Source organism: Ramularia collo-cygni (assembly GCF_900074925.1).
Source record: "Ramularia collo-cygni strain URUG2 genome assembly, contig: RCC_scaffold02, whole genome shotgun sequence".
Classification (NCBI taxonomy): domain Eukaryota; kingdom Fungi; phylum Ascomycota; class Dothideomycetes; order Mycosphaerellales; family Mycosphaerellaceae; genus Ramularia; species Ramularia collo-cygni.
The window spans coordinates 1,031,553-1,048,250 of NW_019716256.1; the positions used below are offsets into that span (position 1 = coordinate 1,031,553).

Here is a 16,698-nt window from a genome sequence, read left to right on the forward strand (position 1 = left end):
GTCAATCAGAGTGTTTGATCAGCACCTCTTTTTCGGGTATCCATTCGTGTGGAACAGACTACCAATGTTGCCTGGAGGCACCTACTGCCTTTTCGCGCCGCCGCCGGAGCCGCGACCTGCCCCATTGCCAGGGCCACGAGAATTTCCACGGCCACCACGAGAACCAAGGCCACCACGAGAACCTGTGCCGCGGGAACCTGTGCCGCCGCGAGCGTCGCCAAAAGACTGTCCGTGAACATTCTCTGATGGTGGAGGATCTCCATGCGTGGTAGGGTTGCCGCCTGAGGTGGGCGGAGCATTCTGTGCAAATGGTGGTGGTGGTGATACGGATGGTTTCATGTTGAACAGTTCCTCGGCTTCATCGAAACTCGGTGGCAGCATGGACTGATTGGGTCCAAAAGAAGGATCGTTTGGTCCCATCGATGGCGGTGCCCGACGACCAAAAGAAGGATCGTTCGGGTAGRAGGACGGCGGTGCACGTTGACCGCGACTACTACCACGGCTCCCGATGGTTGGACTGTTTGGTCCCATGCTCTGTGCGGCACGAATCCTCGGATCATTCGCGGCGAAATTGGGCTTGATGTGCATCTGCTGTCGGTCGTCTTGCTCAGGGGAGCGAGCACGTTTCCTGGAAGTCATCCCAGCCGAATATGGGGCCATCCTCTGACCAAACTCTAGTTCGCGTTGAGACTGCTGGCGATCTTGATCTGCTCGGAGGCGATCTAATTCGATCTCCATGTTGCGCTTATGCTCCTGCTCTGCCAGCCTGCGCTCCCGCTCTGCGAGCTTGCGCTCATCCTCTGCGAGCTTGCGCTCCTGCTCTGCGAGCCTGCGCTCCTGCTCTGCGAACTTGAGATGAAAGGCTTGCTTGTCCAGCATGGCCTGCATCCTCTCCTCAGAAACGCCTCCAGGAGGCTGCGCGGGCATTTCGGGATGTGCAGGCTGTGGGCCATGTGCAGGCTGTGAGGCATGTGCGGCCCATGGGGCATGTGCGGCCCATGGGGCATGTGCGGGCCATGGGGCATGTGCGGGCTGTGAGGCATGTGCGGGCTGTGAGGCATGTATGGGCTGTGAGTAGTGATGCCCGCGCCCGCGCCCGCGCCCGCGTCCTCGCCCGTTCGGCTGGCGGTCTCTCGGATCAAAGACACCGTTGACCAAGCCTTGTTTGCGTGCGCCCTTGAGGGCACCGCATTCTAGCGGATTGCCATTCTTGTCCTTTGAACGGCTGCATTCATCGCAGGGATTCGTTCGACTGAACGGAAAGCCATTGCCACTACACCTGCCAGGCTTTCCCTTCGGCACGCAGTTGTTGCACGGTTGAAAGCCGTTCTCAAAGTGCCTGCCGTCGAAGCTTCCACCGCCATGGGTTGGTAACCTGCCTTCGCGGTCATCATTGCCATCTTGCATTCGAGTCCGGTCGCGCTGACTCGGTCGATCGGAGGGCTCGCTGCCGCCGTCAGCCAGGTCATCTTCGGCGGGCTCTACCTTGATGATGTCTTGTTGGTCTTGTTGGTTCTGTGGGTTCTGTCGGGTTTTGTCGTCGTTACCACCATCATGCTGTCGAGTAGGACGGCGATCTTGGTGATTTTCTTCTGCCATGATGCTCGTATGCTATCTGTGGTGAAGGTGAAGATGATGTTTCCGCACGCGTCGAGCATCCGGCGTCGAGTAGTTACCTGGCGACTCCAACGAAAAGTCTTGGCGGTGGCGAATTTGTTATGGGATGCCTTTTGTTTTGATTTCTGCAAATGCCTTTTGAGCTTCACCATCATCACCAAGATTCTCGCCACGCATTCGCAGCCGGCAAAGAATACCATGGGCAGATTCTCACACCAACGAGAAAATGGACAACGACAGAACTACAACAACACCCCACAGAACAACAGGCAAGGCAGCCAGTACCCCGAACGCCATCGCGACGGAGAGTGGCGCCGCGATGAGGCTCGCGACATCTGGTACGGCTGGAACTTTGATCACCATGGATGGCGCATCGTCGACGTCGATCAACGCACATGGGTCGAAGAAGTGGCCCGGCCGGTCGGCCCAGTCGCCCAGTTAGAGACCAATTTTGAAGCCGATCTCGAACCCATGAAGCGTGAGATGGCTCAAGACTTCAACCGCATGAAGCGTAAGGTGTCTCAAACCAGCATGGGCAATTCCTCACCACCACAGAACACAGGAACTTCGCGTGGCAGGAAATCGCAGCGCCAGCCCGAGTCTCAGCAGCCTCCGACCAAGTTCACAYAGCCTCCGTCTCCGCATCAGCTTCAAGCCAAGCACGGCCAACCGAAGGACGAATCGCAGAGCTTAAGCACCCGAGGCGGCTGTCATCGCCAATACCCAAACATGTTTGAGCAGGGCCCACAGCAACCACAGAGCGTTGGAACCAACGCCTGGCAGCAGCAGAGTCAACTTCATCCACGAAGCACAGCGCGTGTCATGAATGAGTCTCAGTATCGTCTGCCTGCCGCTTCACGGCGCGTTGCTGCGCCTCGTGGTCGTTCCGACACTCGCGGTGAGGACAGCGGGTCACAGGTTCCTGTGCCTCCACCAGCCAGCAAACCGTCGCAAAAGCAGCAGCAACTGCAGCAGCAGCAGCAACATACTGCACCGCGTTCCCAGCAGACCCCCAGCAGTCGCGGAGGCTTGGGCAGTCGTGGAGGTGCCCGGGGCGCCGCCACTCAACAGGCCGCTCCCAGCAGGTTCGACAGCTTTGATGCCACTACAGCTGCCAACGCTGCCCGCGCCGAAGAGGAGAAGAAGGCTGCCCGCGATGCCAAGGCTCAGCGAGGTGGCCGCTCTGGTCGAGGTGCCCACACCACATCCACCCGAGGCCAATCGACCATGACGCCGCCTGGTAGATTCCAGCGAATGGCGTATGTCGCCGCCAACGATCGCGATCTCTCGATCACCGTGACSGATCCTGAGATCCCAACAACATCAGAAGAGTTGGAGCAGTTCGTTACCGACCAGCACAACCTGCCATTGTTTGGTCACATCACCGAGACTTACTACCAAGATGCTGTGTCGACGGATCCTAAGCTTCGCCACAATAGCGCCAACCAGTGGTGGGAGCAAAACCAGAACATCATCGTGTGTGCGCAATGCACAGCTCTCAAGAAGTCGTGCGACCATAATGTCCCATGTGGTCCATGCGTGAAAGAAGGCTGGCCATGCAAGATAGCGGTGTGCAGTCACCCGAGTGACTGCTATCTTGAGAACTGCCACAAGATGCACACGCCACTGAGAGCGTGCATCATCGAGGCTGCGATAACGAAAGGCTACTCGGGTAGGGACTTTGTCGACAGGTGGGTCAGAACCCGCACAATCGACATGGACCCGATAGAATACAAAACCCAGCCCAGAGAGTGGRGAACAACACCGTCATCGCTGCCTCCGGTCGGATCTGCGCTCCCATTTGATAAGAGTCGTGCACTGGATCCCAACGCGAAGCCAGACTACGGCTACAAGACCAGTGAAGAGCCACGCTTCGTCGTCTATTTGAAGCAGGGCACAGATGCATTCAAGAATCGTGTCTTTGCAGACAGCGAGCGCATGGAAGCGCTTGAGCGCCAGCGCATACACACCGAGCAGATCAAGGCACAGAATGACAAGCGTCAAGTTGGCAACAACATGGCCAAAATTCTCGCCCTCGCCGGCGGTACGGAAGGCATGGACGTCGAGGTCGGCGGCGGTGAAGCGACCACCTCACCACCGTCGAAGGCATCGCGGAACGGCTTCGCAAAGGAGAACGCCAAGGCAGCGCAGGCGCACAAGACACCCGAGGCCCAGGCCCAGGCCGCCGAGGAGCGGGCGCGGAGAGTGAAGGAGCCTTCTAAGCCATTCACTTTGAGGCTTGTCGAGGTGTTTGGTGATGGATCCTCGTCTGACAGCGACGAGGATGAATCCATCTCCGGTGGTGTAGGCGCAGGCTGAGCAAACATTTTGCACAGCCGTCACTTGTGGTGGTCAATCGACTGCTACTGAACCTTGGCGTACAGGTTGCGATTTGAAATGGTAAACATCAATACTGTTTCTGGTGGTGGTCTATCGACTGCTACCTGTTTTTGGTGGAAGGGAAGCAGTGGCTCCGAGTGGAGGGGAGGGGAGGGTGGAAGGGGGGAGGGTGGAAGGGGGGGTAGATAGCTCTACAAATGGAGTGTCTACACACGAGTCGTCCATGTGCATATTCCTCGGTGTAGTTCGCGTGAAAAGGCCGCCTCTTGATGTAAGGTAACGTATGTAACATGTGTGCTCGGTGTCATCTTTGAGCAACCCTTGCTTGCAGCGCACGAGTGACAAGAGCATGCACTTGCAACAGCTTTCTTCCAGTTATGCGGCATCTTTCACTCGATCCAACTTGCAAATGCAATCAATCGTCGTCCATCCCACCGCCCTAATCCAATCTTGGCGTTTGGCTTTGTATCTCTGACCTAAACTTTGATCCTGGTCCTCTCAGACAACTTCATTCCCGGAAATTTTTGCTTTGGACACTGTTTCTAACCGTGATCTTCTAATAGCTAGCTATCAACACCGTGCGCCAGTCGATCATCCACGAGTCTGGCATCACCATTCCTACCTAGCGCGGCACTGGCTGAGCACTCTTCACCATGGATGCTGCCGGTCTGAGGAGCCGCATTCAAGCCACGCTTGATGCAAATGCGGACGTTCGCCGGCAGGCAGAGCTTGATCTCAAGGCGGTAAGAGATTGCGGAGGGGATATCCGTCCAAGTGGATTCAAGTTGAGGAACTGACATGTTGTGTTCCGCACAGGCGGAAGACACACCGGGCTTCCTCGATGCCCTCTTGAACATTCTCGAGGCCGAGCAGGATGCAGGACTACGACTGTCGAGTGCGTGACTCCAACCCCAATCCAGGACATGCCTTTACGTTGGCACAGCACTGACACATTTCGCAGCCGCCATTTACTTCAAGAACCGCGTCAACAAGGGCTGGGCGAGGAGCGACGGCGTCTCCACCTCGAGCAACGCCATCTCCGACAACGAAAAGGCCGCGGTCCGCGCGCGCTTAGTCCCCGTCCTCGCGAATTCCGCACAGTCCAACGTCAGACCGCAGCTGGTCGTTGCACTGCAAAAGATCTTGCACGTCGATTTCCCCAAGCAGTGGCCAGACTTTGTCGATGTCACCATAAAGCTGCTCAATGCCCAGGACTTACCGCATGTCTTTGCGGGCTTGCAATGCCTGCTGGGAATATGCCGGACCTACCGCTACAAACTGGGCGACCAGCGTCAGGACTTTGACAAGATTGTGGAGGTCACTTTCCCGCAGCTGCTCAGCATTGGCAATAGCTTGGTGAATGAGAGCAGCTTGGAGGCAGGGGAGATGCTGAGGCAGGTGCTCAAGGCGTACAAACATGCAATCTACTTTGAGCTGCCCATGCAGTTGCGGTCCCACCAGAGCATGGTGGACTGGTGCACGCTGTTTTTGCGGATTGTCGCCAAGGAAGCGCCGGAAAACTCGATGATGGAGGATCTGGAAGAGCGGGAAATTAACCATTGGTGGAAGTGTAAGAAGTGGGCATATGTCAACCTGAACCGTCTGTTTGTGAGGTACGGCAACCCAGCGAGCCTGCAAAAGGGGAATGGAGAAGACTACTCGGCAGTGGCGGAGAGCTTCATCAAGACATTTGCTCCTGAAATACTCAAGGGATACCTGGCGGAGATTGAGAAGTGGGTCCAAAAGCAGGCGTGGATGAGCAAGCCTTGCTTGTCTTCAACTTTGGGATTCCTGGACGAGTGCGTGAAGCCCAAGGCGATGTGGGACCATCTCAAGCCTCACATGCCAATCCTCATCCAGCACCTGATCTTCCCCGTACTTTGCCAGACGGATGAGGACCTCGAGCAGTTTGAAGAAGAGCCTGCAGAGTACCTCCATCGCAAGCTCAACTTCTATGAGGAGGTCTCTTCCCCCGATGTGGCCGCGACCAACTTCCTCGTTACCCTCACCAAGGCTCGCCGAAAGCAGACATTTGAAATTCTCAACTTTATCAACGAGATCGTCAACAAATACGAAGCTGCACCGGAAGATCAGAAGAACGCACGCGAGAAGGAGGGTGCCCTGCGAATGATTGGAACCTTGGCAAATGTGATTCTCGGAAAGAAGAGTCCAATCGCAGACCAGGTGGAATACTTCTTCGTGCGACATGTATTCCCCGAGTTCCGCAGTCCCCACGGATTCCTTCGTGCCCGTGCTTGTGACACACTGGAGAAGTTTGAATCGCTGGACTTCAAGGWCCCCAACAACCTTACGCTCATCTATCACAACATCCTCGAATGCATGGCCGATTCCGCCCTGCCTGTACGTGTGGAGGCGGCACTCGCGCTCCAACCGTTGATCCGCCACGACCCTATCCGAACGATGATGCAGCAAAACATCCCACAAATCATGCAGCAATTGCTCAAGCTCGCCAACGAGGTTGATGTCGATGCCCTTGCCAATGTCATGGAAGATTTCGTGGAGGTATTTGCTGCTGAACTCACCCCWTTCGCTGTGGCGCTTAGCGAGCAGCTGCGCGATACATACATCCGTATTGTCCGCGAACTCATCGAGCGGAACGCAAACAAGGAGGGTGAGGACAACTACGGAGATTTCCTGGATGACAAGAGCATTACCGCACTTGGTGTCCTGCAAACCATTGGCACTTTGATCCTCACCCTCGAAAGCACACCCGACGTGCTCGCACACCTGGAGACCATTCTCATGCCCGTCATCACCATCACGCTTGAGCACAAACTTTACGACTTGTATAATGAGGTGTTTGAGATTATTGATTCCTGCACATTCGCTGCCAAGCTGATCTCTCCGACCATGTGGCAGGCCTTTGAGCTGATCCATCGTACATTCAAGTCTGGCGCCGAGCTCTATCTCGAAGACATGCTTCCTGCACTTGAAAACTTCGTCAACTATGGWTGGCAGCAACTGATGCAAAGTCCGGCACACCTCGATGCGATCGTGGACATGGTTCGAACAATCTTCAAGGACGACAAAGTCGGTGGTGTGGATCGCATTTGTGGCTGCAAGCTTGCCGAGATTCTCATGCTCAGCGTAAAGGGCGGCATCGACAATTACATCCCCGAGTTCATCTCCCTGGCCATGAACGTCCTCTTGGCTGAAGACCTCAAGATCAAGTCGTACAGGACACACCTGATGGAGATGGTTATCAACGCCATCTACTACAACCCAAAGCTCTCCCTGCAAGTGCTTGAAGCCAATGGATGGACCAACAAGTTCTTCAGCTTGTGGTTCGGCAGCATTGACAACTTCACTCGTGTCCACGACAAGAAGCTGTCGATTGGTGCCATCACTCAGCTTCTTACGCTACGAGCTGATGAAATACCACAAAGCGTACAGAATGGCTGGCCTAGATTGCTTCAGGGCATTGTGCGTCTATTCCAGACCCTACCCGCCGCGTTGAAGAACCGGGAAGAGGCACAGAGGGATGAGGACTTTGGGCTGGGTGGTGATTACGATGATGACGATGAGGTATGTGGTGTTGGGTGAGTGGCTGTTTGTGGAAGCATGCTAATATATGAACAGGAAGAAGAGGAGTGGGAGGGCGAAGACTGGGCGGCGGAGGAGACCGAGGAGAGTTCCGACATCAAAGACGAGAGCACGGCCTATCTCGACTTCCTCAGCCAACAAGCAAGCAAGTTCAACGCTGCCGTCGGTATCGACGAGGGTGATGATGAGCTTGAGGAAGAAAGCCTGCTGGAGACACCTCTGGATTCTATGGAGCCGTACGGCTTGTTCAAGAGGACTTTGGAGCAGATGAGCGTCGAACAACCTCAGTTTTACACCCAACTGACCGGGCTACTGACACCCGAGGAGCAGCAAGTGCTCAAGGAAGCATTAGCCCAAGCCGACACGATCCAGCAGCAGATTGCACAGCAGGAGCAGCAGGCTGGCGCACCACAGATCGCCAATGGAGCTGCTTAGTGGCCATTTGACGCTGTCGACAAAACGGGTGCAATTAGGCAATTTGCACTGCGGGCGGGACTGTGAGCGTGAGCGATGGGTCATATCGAGGATAGCGCTCGCTTACTTCACGAGACTCGTGGACGTGCACATGGTGATGGAGGTTCGGGCGATATTGTTCATGGWTTCTTTCTGCATGCATTTGCATCACGCGGAGAGATTTGATACCCCCTTTTTATGGCAAGCCCTACCCGACTTCTGCCTGCTACAACTGAGTGTGATGTGATGGAGGAACGAATCAAAAACGAGGGATGATATCGGTAGAAAGTGTGACGAGTATGAATACGCATACCTTTGAACCTTTGCCTTTAAGTGACGATGCAGCCCGGTTTGGGCCACCCAGTTGTACGAATAAAAGTCGCAGTTCTCTGTAGGAACCTCATTGGTAGGAGGAACAGCGTGCGGCGCTGAGATTCTGTCCAGGCAGACTGACGAAACACAATGAGAATGCTATGCGAAAATGGGCCAAGAGGGAACACTGCAAGCGTGGACAACAGGGATGCTTTACCTGTGCTCGGTATACTTCACTCACTTCATCGAAGGCAGGATTTGAAGTCATCAAATTTAGCAGGTAAGATCACTGATCATCGCCCTGCAAAGCCATGGATGGATAGAAAATCATCGTGAGGAATGAGTATGACCTTTCGGTTGTAACTTGGGCAGCTGAAATCCGATTTTGCCCAATTTCCCACACTGAGGTACCACGGCGAGCAGTTGATCATGTGCAAGCACAAGGCGTAAGGGAGGGGTGTTCTTTGCTGCTGCGTGAGTGTATCAACGTCTATCAATATCCCTCGACGGTTCGGTCTAAGTTCATCCAACCGTAAACACTTCAACATCTGGAATTTGAAGATTGAGTTGATTTCTACTAGATATCGACTATCCCCTTCAGCCATAAGGTCTATCGTCTCATGCGGCCGGGCTGCTTTGCCTTCCCTGCCTACCACTGCCTGCAGATCTCATCTCTACATGTACAAGCTAGCCGTGGCGCAAATGTCCCTCTTGATCAACTCTTGGCAGGTCTGCATCTTGGTGAAGAGTGTCGGATCGCCAATGATTCTCGCCGCATTCTTCACCTCCCTGCACGTTTCGTCCAGGCGTGTGATGACCCTGACAATTGTTCCCTCCAACACATCAGTCAAGTCTGTGATTCTGGAGAACGGCATTCCCCGAGCCCACTCGTAGACTACCTCGACCAGTCCAAATCGTGGACGACTGACGAAATCGTTTGAGTCGTCAGAGGCTAGGATGACTTGATGGAGAGTCTGGAACTTGTTGACCTTTTCGGAAATCTTGATAATGGTCTCAATCCCGCGTTCCAAAGCGGGAGTCATGTTGGGTGTTATGTCCGTCTTTTCTTGAAAGACAAACGAGGAGAGCAATGCCACAATCTCTTCCGGCTCGTAGTCTGCCAAAACGTTTTCGAGCACCAGCTCCGTGAGAACCAGTTCGTCGGCAGAGTGGATCTCGCATGCCACTTTGCCTTTTAGCTCGACACGCGTATGATCGTCGATGAAGCCAAGCTCTTTCAACACACAGATACGTTGCTCGTAGTCGGGGAGAAGCTGAAGATTCTGATCTGACATGAGCATACGAATGGAGTCAATCTTGTCGCGAATGACCCATTGATCGTGAGCCATTGCAAAGTGCTTGGGGAAGTTGCCGCAGTGGATACACTCTCGGTCTTGGGCAGTACTGGCGGCTTTGGCTCTCGCGTCCATGATGTTACGGACATTCATATCCTTGAGCCACTTGTAGTAATCCAGCTCATTCCAAGATGAAGAAGTCCATGATGAACAGGTTGCAAGAAGCTCAGTCTTCACAGCAGCCAGAGCATCGGGCTCCTTCTGCAACACGCCACCCAGATCCATGGCGACATGTGTCGCGGTAAGTGCTTCGATGTCATCCAACTGAATGGTGATGGTCCTCAATTCAATCTCGCCTTCTGTCTGCGGCAGGGGAACAAAGAAGCGGCGAAGTCGAGGAAGATATGGAAGAAAGTCTGGATCTTGACGTTTTCTCGGCTTGCTGCTGAAAACCTCCAAGACCTGGACTGTCGGAGGAGATGCTTTGCTGGCGCCTTCACGGAGCAGGACTCCAGCTGTCCGCACGTTATCCCTCCCCTTGAAGACAATGATGCGTTTTGGCTGGAACATTCTACGCCCCACCGGGGTACCCAACATGGCTAGGTGAAGGTCCGCCGTCAGTCGCTGGTAGTCAATACTGGCTTGCTGACAAGCCTCGATATCTTTGTCGCAAATATCGCAAGCCTCGCGAGTGACTTTGGCTAAATCTGCTTCGGATAGCTTGATTTGCTTCTCGTGCTCTGGAAGTAAAGCTTGAGTGGCGTTCTCCGAGAACGATCTCTTGATCATCTCTTCAATCTTCAGTGCCTCTACCCGCAGCAAGTTGAGAATCATGTTGTAGGTCAAACGGAACTGCGATCGAAGCTTGGTCGGGTCGCCTAGCATCATCTGCCGTAGACGGCCAGCAGGTGGCGCTTCATCAGCTCCGGGCGCCACAATGATGACGGACCCTACCGAGTCGAGACCTCTTCGACCTGCTCTGCCTGCCATCTGCGTGTACTCTCCCGGGAGTAAATCTCGGAAAGATTTGTTGTCATACTTCCTGAACCCAGAGAAGACGACTGTCCGGGTGGGTAGATTGAGTCCCATGGCAAAGGTCTCGGTGGCGAACAGCACTTTTACAAGCGTCTTTGCGAAAAGAATCTCAACACACTCCTTGACAATCGGGAGCAGTCCTCCATGATGCACTGCGATACCCCTGCTGAGCAGCTCGCGCATTCTACGGATTTGTGGCAATTGCCGGTCGTCTGGTTTCAATCGAGCAAGCGACTTTTCCAAAATCATATGCACGGCACTCTTTTCAGTTGACGTGCAATAGTCCAGAGTTGACAGGGCATCTGCATTCTCCTCGCACCTCTTCTTGGAGAAAACAAAGATACAGCCTGGCAGAAGATCCTCCTTACGCAAGTGCTGTACTAGGTGGACCCAAATGTTGCGATCTTGGGCAGCTGTAGTCCGTCCACCTCCACGGCCAGTCCGAGCAATATTGCCATGTCCGCGAGCTGCAGGCTGTCCACGGCCGCGCTGCTGTGACGCTCCCCGTTGAGGACCACCTCCGCGCGGCTGACCACCACGCTGATTTTGTCCGCGTCCTGCGGCACCTCCGCCTCTCCCACCGCGACCAGCCGCAATGGCCGCGTCTTCCTTCTCTTTGGCCTTCTTCTCGGCTTCTATAAGCTTATCGCGACCACTCAAAGCATCGTTTGCATCTTTCCAGCCCTTTTCGATGAAATGCTTGGCAGAGTCCACGATTTTGAACATCTTCTTGTCAGCCCAGAGGTAGTGCTCGAGAGGAACGGGACGTTTCGGTGTGGAGATGACATAAATGTCTTTCTGCTTCGTCCTGCCCACCCAGGATGCGAACTCGTAGGTATTCGGTACAGTGGCGGATAACATGATCAAGGTGACATGTTCTGGTAACATGATGATGACCTCTTCCCAAACGACACCTCGCTCCGAGTCGTTCACATAATGGACCTCGTCGAAAATGACGAATTCAACGTCACGGATAAGATCTGCGCCGCGGTAGAGCATGCTTCGCAAGATTTCGGTGGTCATTATCAGGCAGCTGGCTTCGGGTCGTATCTGGACATCTCCAGTTAGGATGCCAACATCATCAAACTCCAACCTAAAGTCTCTAAACTTTTGGTTGCTCAATGCTTTGATCGGCGAAGTATATATGGCCTTTGTCATATGCTTCTGAGCCAACGCAATGGCATACTCGGCGACGACAGTCTTTCCAGCAGAAGTATGCGCTGCAACGAAAACGGAATCGCCATTCTCCAAGTGGTACACGGCTTCTTTTTGAAAAGTGTCAAGCTCGAAAGGCCAGGTGCGCGCCATCTCAGGCACCAACTCACTGAAGTTGGTGATGTCCCGGTTGACATCGACCATGTGTGCTCGTTCGCGGCCACCATGCTTGTTCCTAGCCGAAGCCAGAGGTCCATGAGGTGCCAGGGCGGGAAACTCGACAGGCAAAAGTGCATCTAGCTCGTCCTCACCGTGGTCTGAAACTTCGTCTTCATCATCTGCATCCTCTTTGGGAAGTGGCACGCCATTCATGCCGTCTGGGAGATCGGATTCTTCTTCTAGAACATCTTCCACTTCCTTTTCGTCATCCTTTTCGTCATTCTGTTGAGGTTTCTCGCTGATTCGTAGGCCTCGGGTGAAGCCTGGAGGCACGGTAAGCAAACCGCCTTCTGCTGCAAAGTTGATGACTCGACTGAGCTTGTCAACTTTTCCAGCACCATTCGGCTGTTTCTTCTGCAGCAATTCATCCTCGTAAGCAGCTGTGGCTTCCACCGCATCAAGTCCGCCAGGGGCAAATGGATAGAACCCTGCTGCACCTCGTACAAAGTCCGCGCGACTTGCTGGCTTTCGGAGTATCGAGGTTGAGTTTTTTGCAGTAGCACTATTAGCAGGTACTGTGACTTCCTTGTAGCCAGTAACACGGCCTTCGAGTCCTTCTCTTGTGAAGCGAATAATGGTTCTTGTCTGGGTAGGACCAATAGCAAAAAGCTCATTGTAGTTGGTGGGAGTGTCCCATCGCTGCTGCAGACGATCTAGCCACTCCGGACTGAATGAAGTGGACGGCGTCAAGAACCTCTTCTCAAGCTCAGTCTTGACCTCTTCCGAAGTTTGTCGAACGCGTTTGCGCGGCTTTGCCTGGTCCAGTAGCTCATCAATATCATCATCAAAGCTTCGAGATGTTAGTCTGAGGCTCTCAAGCGCTGCTGGCAGCGAGTCTGCCATGGTTGATTGATGTTTCTCAACGGAGGCGCATTCGTGACGTGGATATTTGAGGTCGCTTCTATACGAGACGAATACGAGCTTGTCAAGAAAAACACAACGGCGTCCTTTCAATTTCACTTGCTTCCCAATCTATTGACAACACTTCATTCCATCGGCGTCTACCATTCAATTCCTAACAGCTCGAAGTTGTTTAATGCGATGATGAGGCTACTCAGAGTACATTTTGCTCCAGCTAGATCGTATCAGATCTCCAGCGGTCGCCGTCCTCTTATGTCTCGCTCACTTCAGCCCTCCGGAGATCAAGATGGATTGGCCTGTCATATAGCCCGTCTTGCAGAGCATCGTCACCACATTGGCGCACTCTTGAGTCGAACCGGACCTTCCCACAGGAATCCCTGCCACCTAAACGAAGCATGGAAGGTAAGCATGTGTCTCCAATGTCTTTCAATACCAATACGGGTGTATGCAGGCTTCAAATATACTCTACACTCCATTTGACTCACATCTCCTGGCGTTCCCTTCAAGAATTCTTCATTCGGGATCATACCTGTACCTGTAATCATCGCAGGGGCGACCTGTTGAGATGATTAGCCTCAAATTAGTCCTCAGTGCGAGCACCCTCACATCATTGCAGGTGATTCCATTCTTTGCAAGCTTCAACGCCAGGTTTTTTGACAGGCCTTGAACACCTGCTTTGCTTGCCGAGTAGTGGCAACCATTTATTGACGTTCCTCCAGCGGCGATGGAGGAGATGTACACGATCCGACCCCAGTTCTTCTCAATCATGTGCTTTACAGCAAGCTTGGTGAGGATGAAGCTCGCTCGAAGGTTGACATTGATGGTGTAGTCCCATTCTTCGATCTCAATGTCGAGGATGTTACTCACTCGCTTGCCGTGGCCAGCATTGGCGATCAGAATGTCCACACCCTGGCCGTGCTCCGAGTAAATCTCGTCAAAGAGCCTCTTGAGATCATCGTCCGATGCCATGTCGGCTTTATGTGAAGACAGAATCCGGCCGTTCGCGTTTGGCTTGAGCTCTTCGATTAGAATATCCACGGAAGCTTTGTTCGAAGAGTACGTCAAGGCAAGAGAAGCCCCTTGTGCAAAGAGGTCGCGGGCGCAAGCTGCGCCGATTCTATTGGTTGTGAATATAGCAACTGCTAATATGTCAGGGAATAGACCTACCCACCACTCGCTCCTAACTCCAGTCAGCATATGGTCACATCAACAGTGAAGAATGTCCATGAAAGAAAGACGTGTATGTATATTCTTACCCGTCACCAGCGCAAGCCTTCCAGGAATCTCGTTGTCGATCGGCATGGCTATGGAAATGTCCCCGCAAAGCTACGGTATGTTTATCCAATGATTTGGTCTTACAGCAGAGATGTTGTTGAGTAAAGGCTGCAGTTTGTTACGAATGCAGATAGTCTTTGGCGCTCGGCAATCAATCGGATCACATTGCACCGAGGGGTACGCCCCATTTGCGTAGCATGCATTGATGATGAGAGGAAAATACGTGAAACATTTTACATCCACCGCACAGGAACGTACCGGTCATTGCCATTATCCAATACTTTACTTTGTAAGTTCAGCTTTTCCACCGCACCCAAGTCCTCACATCCACCCAGGATTCGACAGCACGGGTGCTTTGCCAATCCACTTTCCTTCTTGCAACTCTTGAAGTACCCAAACGGCGTTGCTCTTACGACTGAGCTGCATACCGTCTTTACCATCACCAACCATTGCTGCTTGGACAGGGAGATATCCCTTATTCGTTAGACCGGGCACTCTTTACTACTGTCAGCAAAAGCCATAAAAACAACACGTCATGTGCACCCACCTAAAGATTGTCCATTGAATCTCATCGACCGGCAAGGCGCTCACAACTCTACCAATCCCCGTAACTTCTGCATATGCATCTCCAAGGAATGTTTTCACCAGCCGTACAACAAACCACCACTTCCACGACGAACCATCCTCCGGCACTGCAAAAGAGGGGGTCGCAAGGATGAGGCAGCGACGAATACTAGTCGAGTTGTCGTTCCTGATGATTGAGAACAGTCTCTCGTAGAATTCAGATACCGGCTGCATGATCCATCAGTACAGGTCACACTGTCACAATCAGAATGTATTACCGTTCCCTTCGCTGGCATCCCAGGCCCTGCAAACGATACCAAAGCTGTGGCGCCAGTATGCAAGGCTTGGGTCGCTGTATCCATGTCTTCAAAGGTGCCTTTAATCACCTGGACATGCGAGTTCTGCTGCACATCTTCTGGTAGCTTGGAAGGGTTCCGCGCGTATATAGTAAGCTCATGGCCGGCTTTGAGAGCCTCTTCAACAAAGGCAATGCCAGATGGGCCTGGGATGAATGTTAGAGATCGTCAGCCGTGAACAGCTTACGACTACATTACCTGTTGCTCCTAGCACGAGTATATGCATGGTCGACTTCGCTACAATCTTTGCGGTTGTCGGGCTCCTGCTGAGATTTATACCACACGATCTCTCGGAGGCTCCTTGTTGTCGTGGACCATCCCTGCCCAGCTACGGATATCCAAGCTACCGGCTGACAAATTCAATGTGTTGCTGATGTCGATGAGAGGTTCGATGATGGCTTTTTCCACTCGCCCGTTTGGGAATTTGCGGAGAATTTTTGGCAAGATGATTATAGTCGCGTCGGGAAAGGCCAGCTGTATATGTGCATCACAGCTTTATCGTCGTCATGAACATGTTGCTGTTGCTGTTCAGTGCCAATAAAGTCCAAGACAATCAGTTACGCTCTTGGTGCTGCATCAACATGCATGGAGGACCGTGGTGATACTTTATGAAAATTGTTCGGTTTATGCACGGTCGCTCCGGTGCGTTGGTCCTGCCTTCCTGGAGAACTCTGCCGCACGGTGGGTAGGTGGAAATGAACATGTACCTACCTAATCAGACAGCACATGCCTTGACCTTGACCTGACTTTTGTTTTCTGCCTCACTTTTGCCTTTGCTTCTCTTGCATCATGCTCCGCATCATCATGCCCTTTTAGAGTCCACGGTATACTCCCTACCTTCTACGCGTCGGCATGCGCGAGTCAACTGGTCGCCACGACTCGAGCTGGTGGCCTGCCACGTAAAAGCAGAAGACAGCATATCACCTCCCTCGATGGCGCAGAGGAGAATGGGCTAGTGCTTGCACCTTCTGCAGCATCGCAGGCGTCATGGAGACGTGCGTCTTTCGCGAAGAGCGGGATTTGCGCGACGCGGCAAGCTCTTGGGTGACGATGACGAGATTCCGGTTCCAATGGGAGAAGCTTGGGCCCCTCCCAGTGTGCGGCACTTACTATTTACTATAGTAATAGTAACAATATAGTAATTACTATCGGCCAAAAAAGGAGTAGTAATAGTAATTAGTAATAGTAAAAAAAAAAAAAAGCTCTAGTAATAGTAATAGTAAGTAGTATAGTAATAGTAAAGTAGTAATAGTAATATACGGTAGTAAATAGTAATATAGCTATACTAGCTATACTAGGCCTAAATAGGTAAACTAAGGTCGTAGTCTTATTAAGGCGATCTTTATAAGTCTTTTATATATACTTTACTAAGCCTTATAGTTAATAACCGTAAAGATATTAGAGATTTAATCTTTAATAGGTACTTATCTAGTATATTAGTATAGACTACGTACTATATTAGTAATATATTATCTATAATAATTACTAAGCTATATTATACTAGAGAATAGATTATATACTATAGAGAGTTACTATACTAACGTAATAAAGGAGTTAAACCCGGGCTAACTAGGATAATCTTTTTGCCGGTACTTTCTACTAGAGTAACTAGCGCGTCTAAAAATATAGTAGGGTATAGAATAGGTATATTA

The 16,698-nt window shown here is 52.4% G+C and overlaps 6 protein-coding genes; 2 read left to right on the forward strand and 4 right to left on the reverse strand.

Moving 5' to 3' along the window:
• Positions 1–81: 81 nt before the first annotated feature.
• Positions 82–1,599, reverse strand: RCC_01957 (uncharacterized protein; the record flags this gene model as incomplete). The annotated part of the gene is made up of 1 exon (XM_023767241.1): positions 82–1,599. The coding sequence occupies one exon, from the start codon at positions 1,597–1,599 to the stop codon at positions 82–84; it is 1,518 nt and encodes a 505-aa protein (XP_023623009.1).
• A 216-nt stretch (positions 1,600–1,815) lies between these two features.
• RCC_01958 (uncharacterized protein) lies at positions 1,816–3,936 on the forward strand (the record flags this gene model as incomplete). Its single annotated transcript, XM_023767242.1, has 1 exon — positions 1,816–3,936. The coding sequence occupies one exon, from the start codon at positions 1,816–1,818 to the stop codon at positions 3,934–3,936; it is 2,121 nt and encodes a 706-aa protein (XP_023623010.1).
• Positions 3,937–4,610: 674 nt separating this feature from the next.
• Positions 4,611–7,956, forward strand: RCC_01959 (probable nonsense-mediated mRNA decay protein (Nmd5); the record flags this gene model as incomplete). XM_023767243.1 has 4 exons in its annotated part: positions 4,611–4,700; positions 4,774–4,852; positions 4,919–7,503; positions 7,558–7,956. 4 exons carry the CDS (start codon positions 4,611–4,613, stop codon positions 7,954–7,956), a joined length of 3,153 nt encoding a protein of 1,050 aa, XP_023623011.1.
• Positions 7,957–8,960: 1,004 nt separating this feature from the next.
• RCC_01960 (probable cytoplasmic exosomal RNA helicase SKI2, DEAD-box superfamily) lies at positions 8,961–12,833 on the reverse strand (the record flags this gene model as incomplete). Its single annotated transcript, XM_023767244.1, has 1 exon — positions 8,961–12,833. One exon carries the CDS (start codon positions 12,831–12,833, stop codon positions 8,961–8,963), a length of 3,873 nt encoding a protein of 1,290 aa, XP_023623012.1.
• A 279-nt stretch (positions 12,834–13,112) lies between these two features.
• Positions 13,113–14,153, reverse strand: RCC_01961 (probable dehydrogenases with different specificities (related to short-chain alcohol dehydrogenases); the record flags this gene model as incomplete). XM_023767245.1 has 5 exons in its annotated part: positions 13,113–13,235; positions 13,337–13,408; positions 13,458–13,968; positions 14,019–14,031; positions 14,108–14,153. The coding sequence occupies 5 exons, from the start codon at positions 14,151–14,153 to the stop codon at positions 13,113–13,115; spliced, it is 765 nt and encodes a 254-aa protein (XP_023623013.1).
• Positions 14,154–14,447: 294 nt separating this feature from the next.
• Positions 14,448–15,272, reverse strand: RCC_01962 (uncharacterized protein; the record flags this gene model as incomplete). XM_023767246.1 has 4 exons in its annotated part: positions 14,448–14,622; positions 14,674–14,918; positions 14,969–15,192; positions 15,245–15,272. 4 exons carry the CDS (start codon positions 15,270–15,272, stop codon positions 14,448–14,450), a joined length of 672 nt encoding a protein of 223 aa, XP_023623014.1.
• Positions 15,273–16,698: the final 1,426 nt, after the last annotated feature.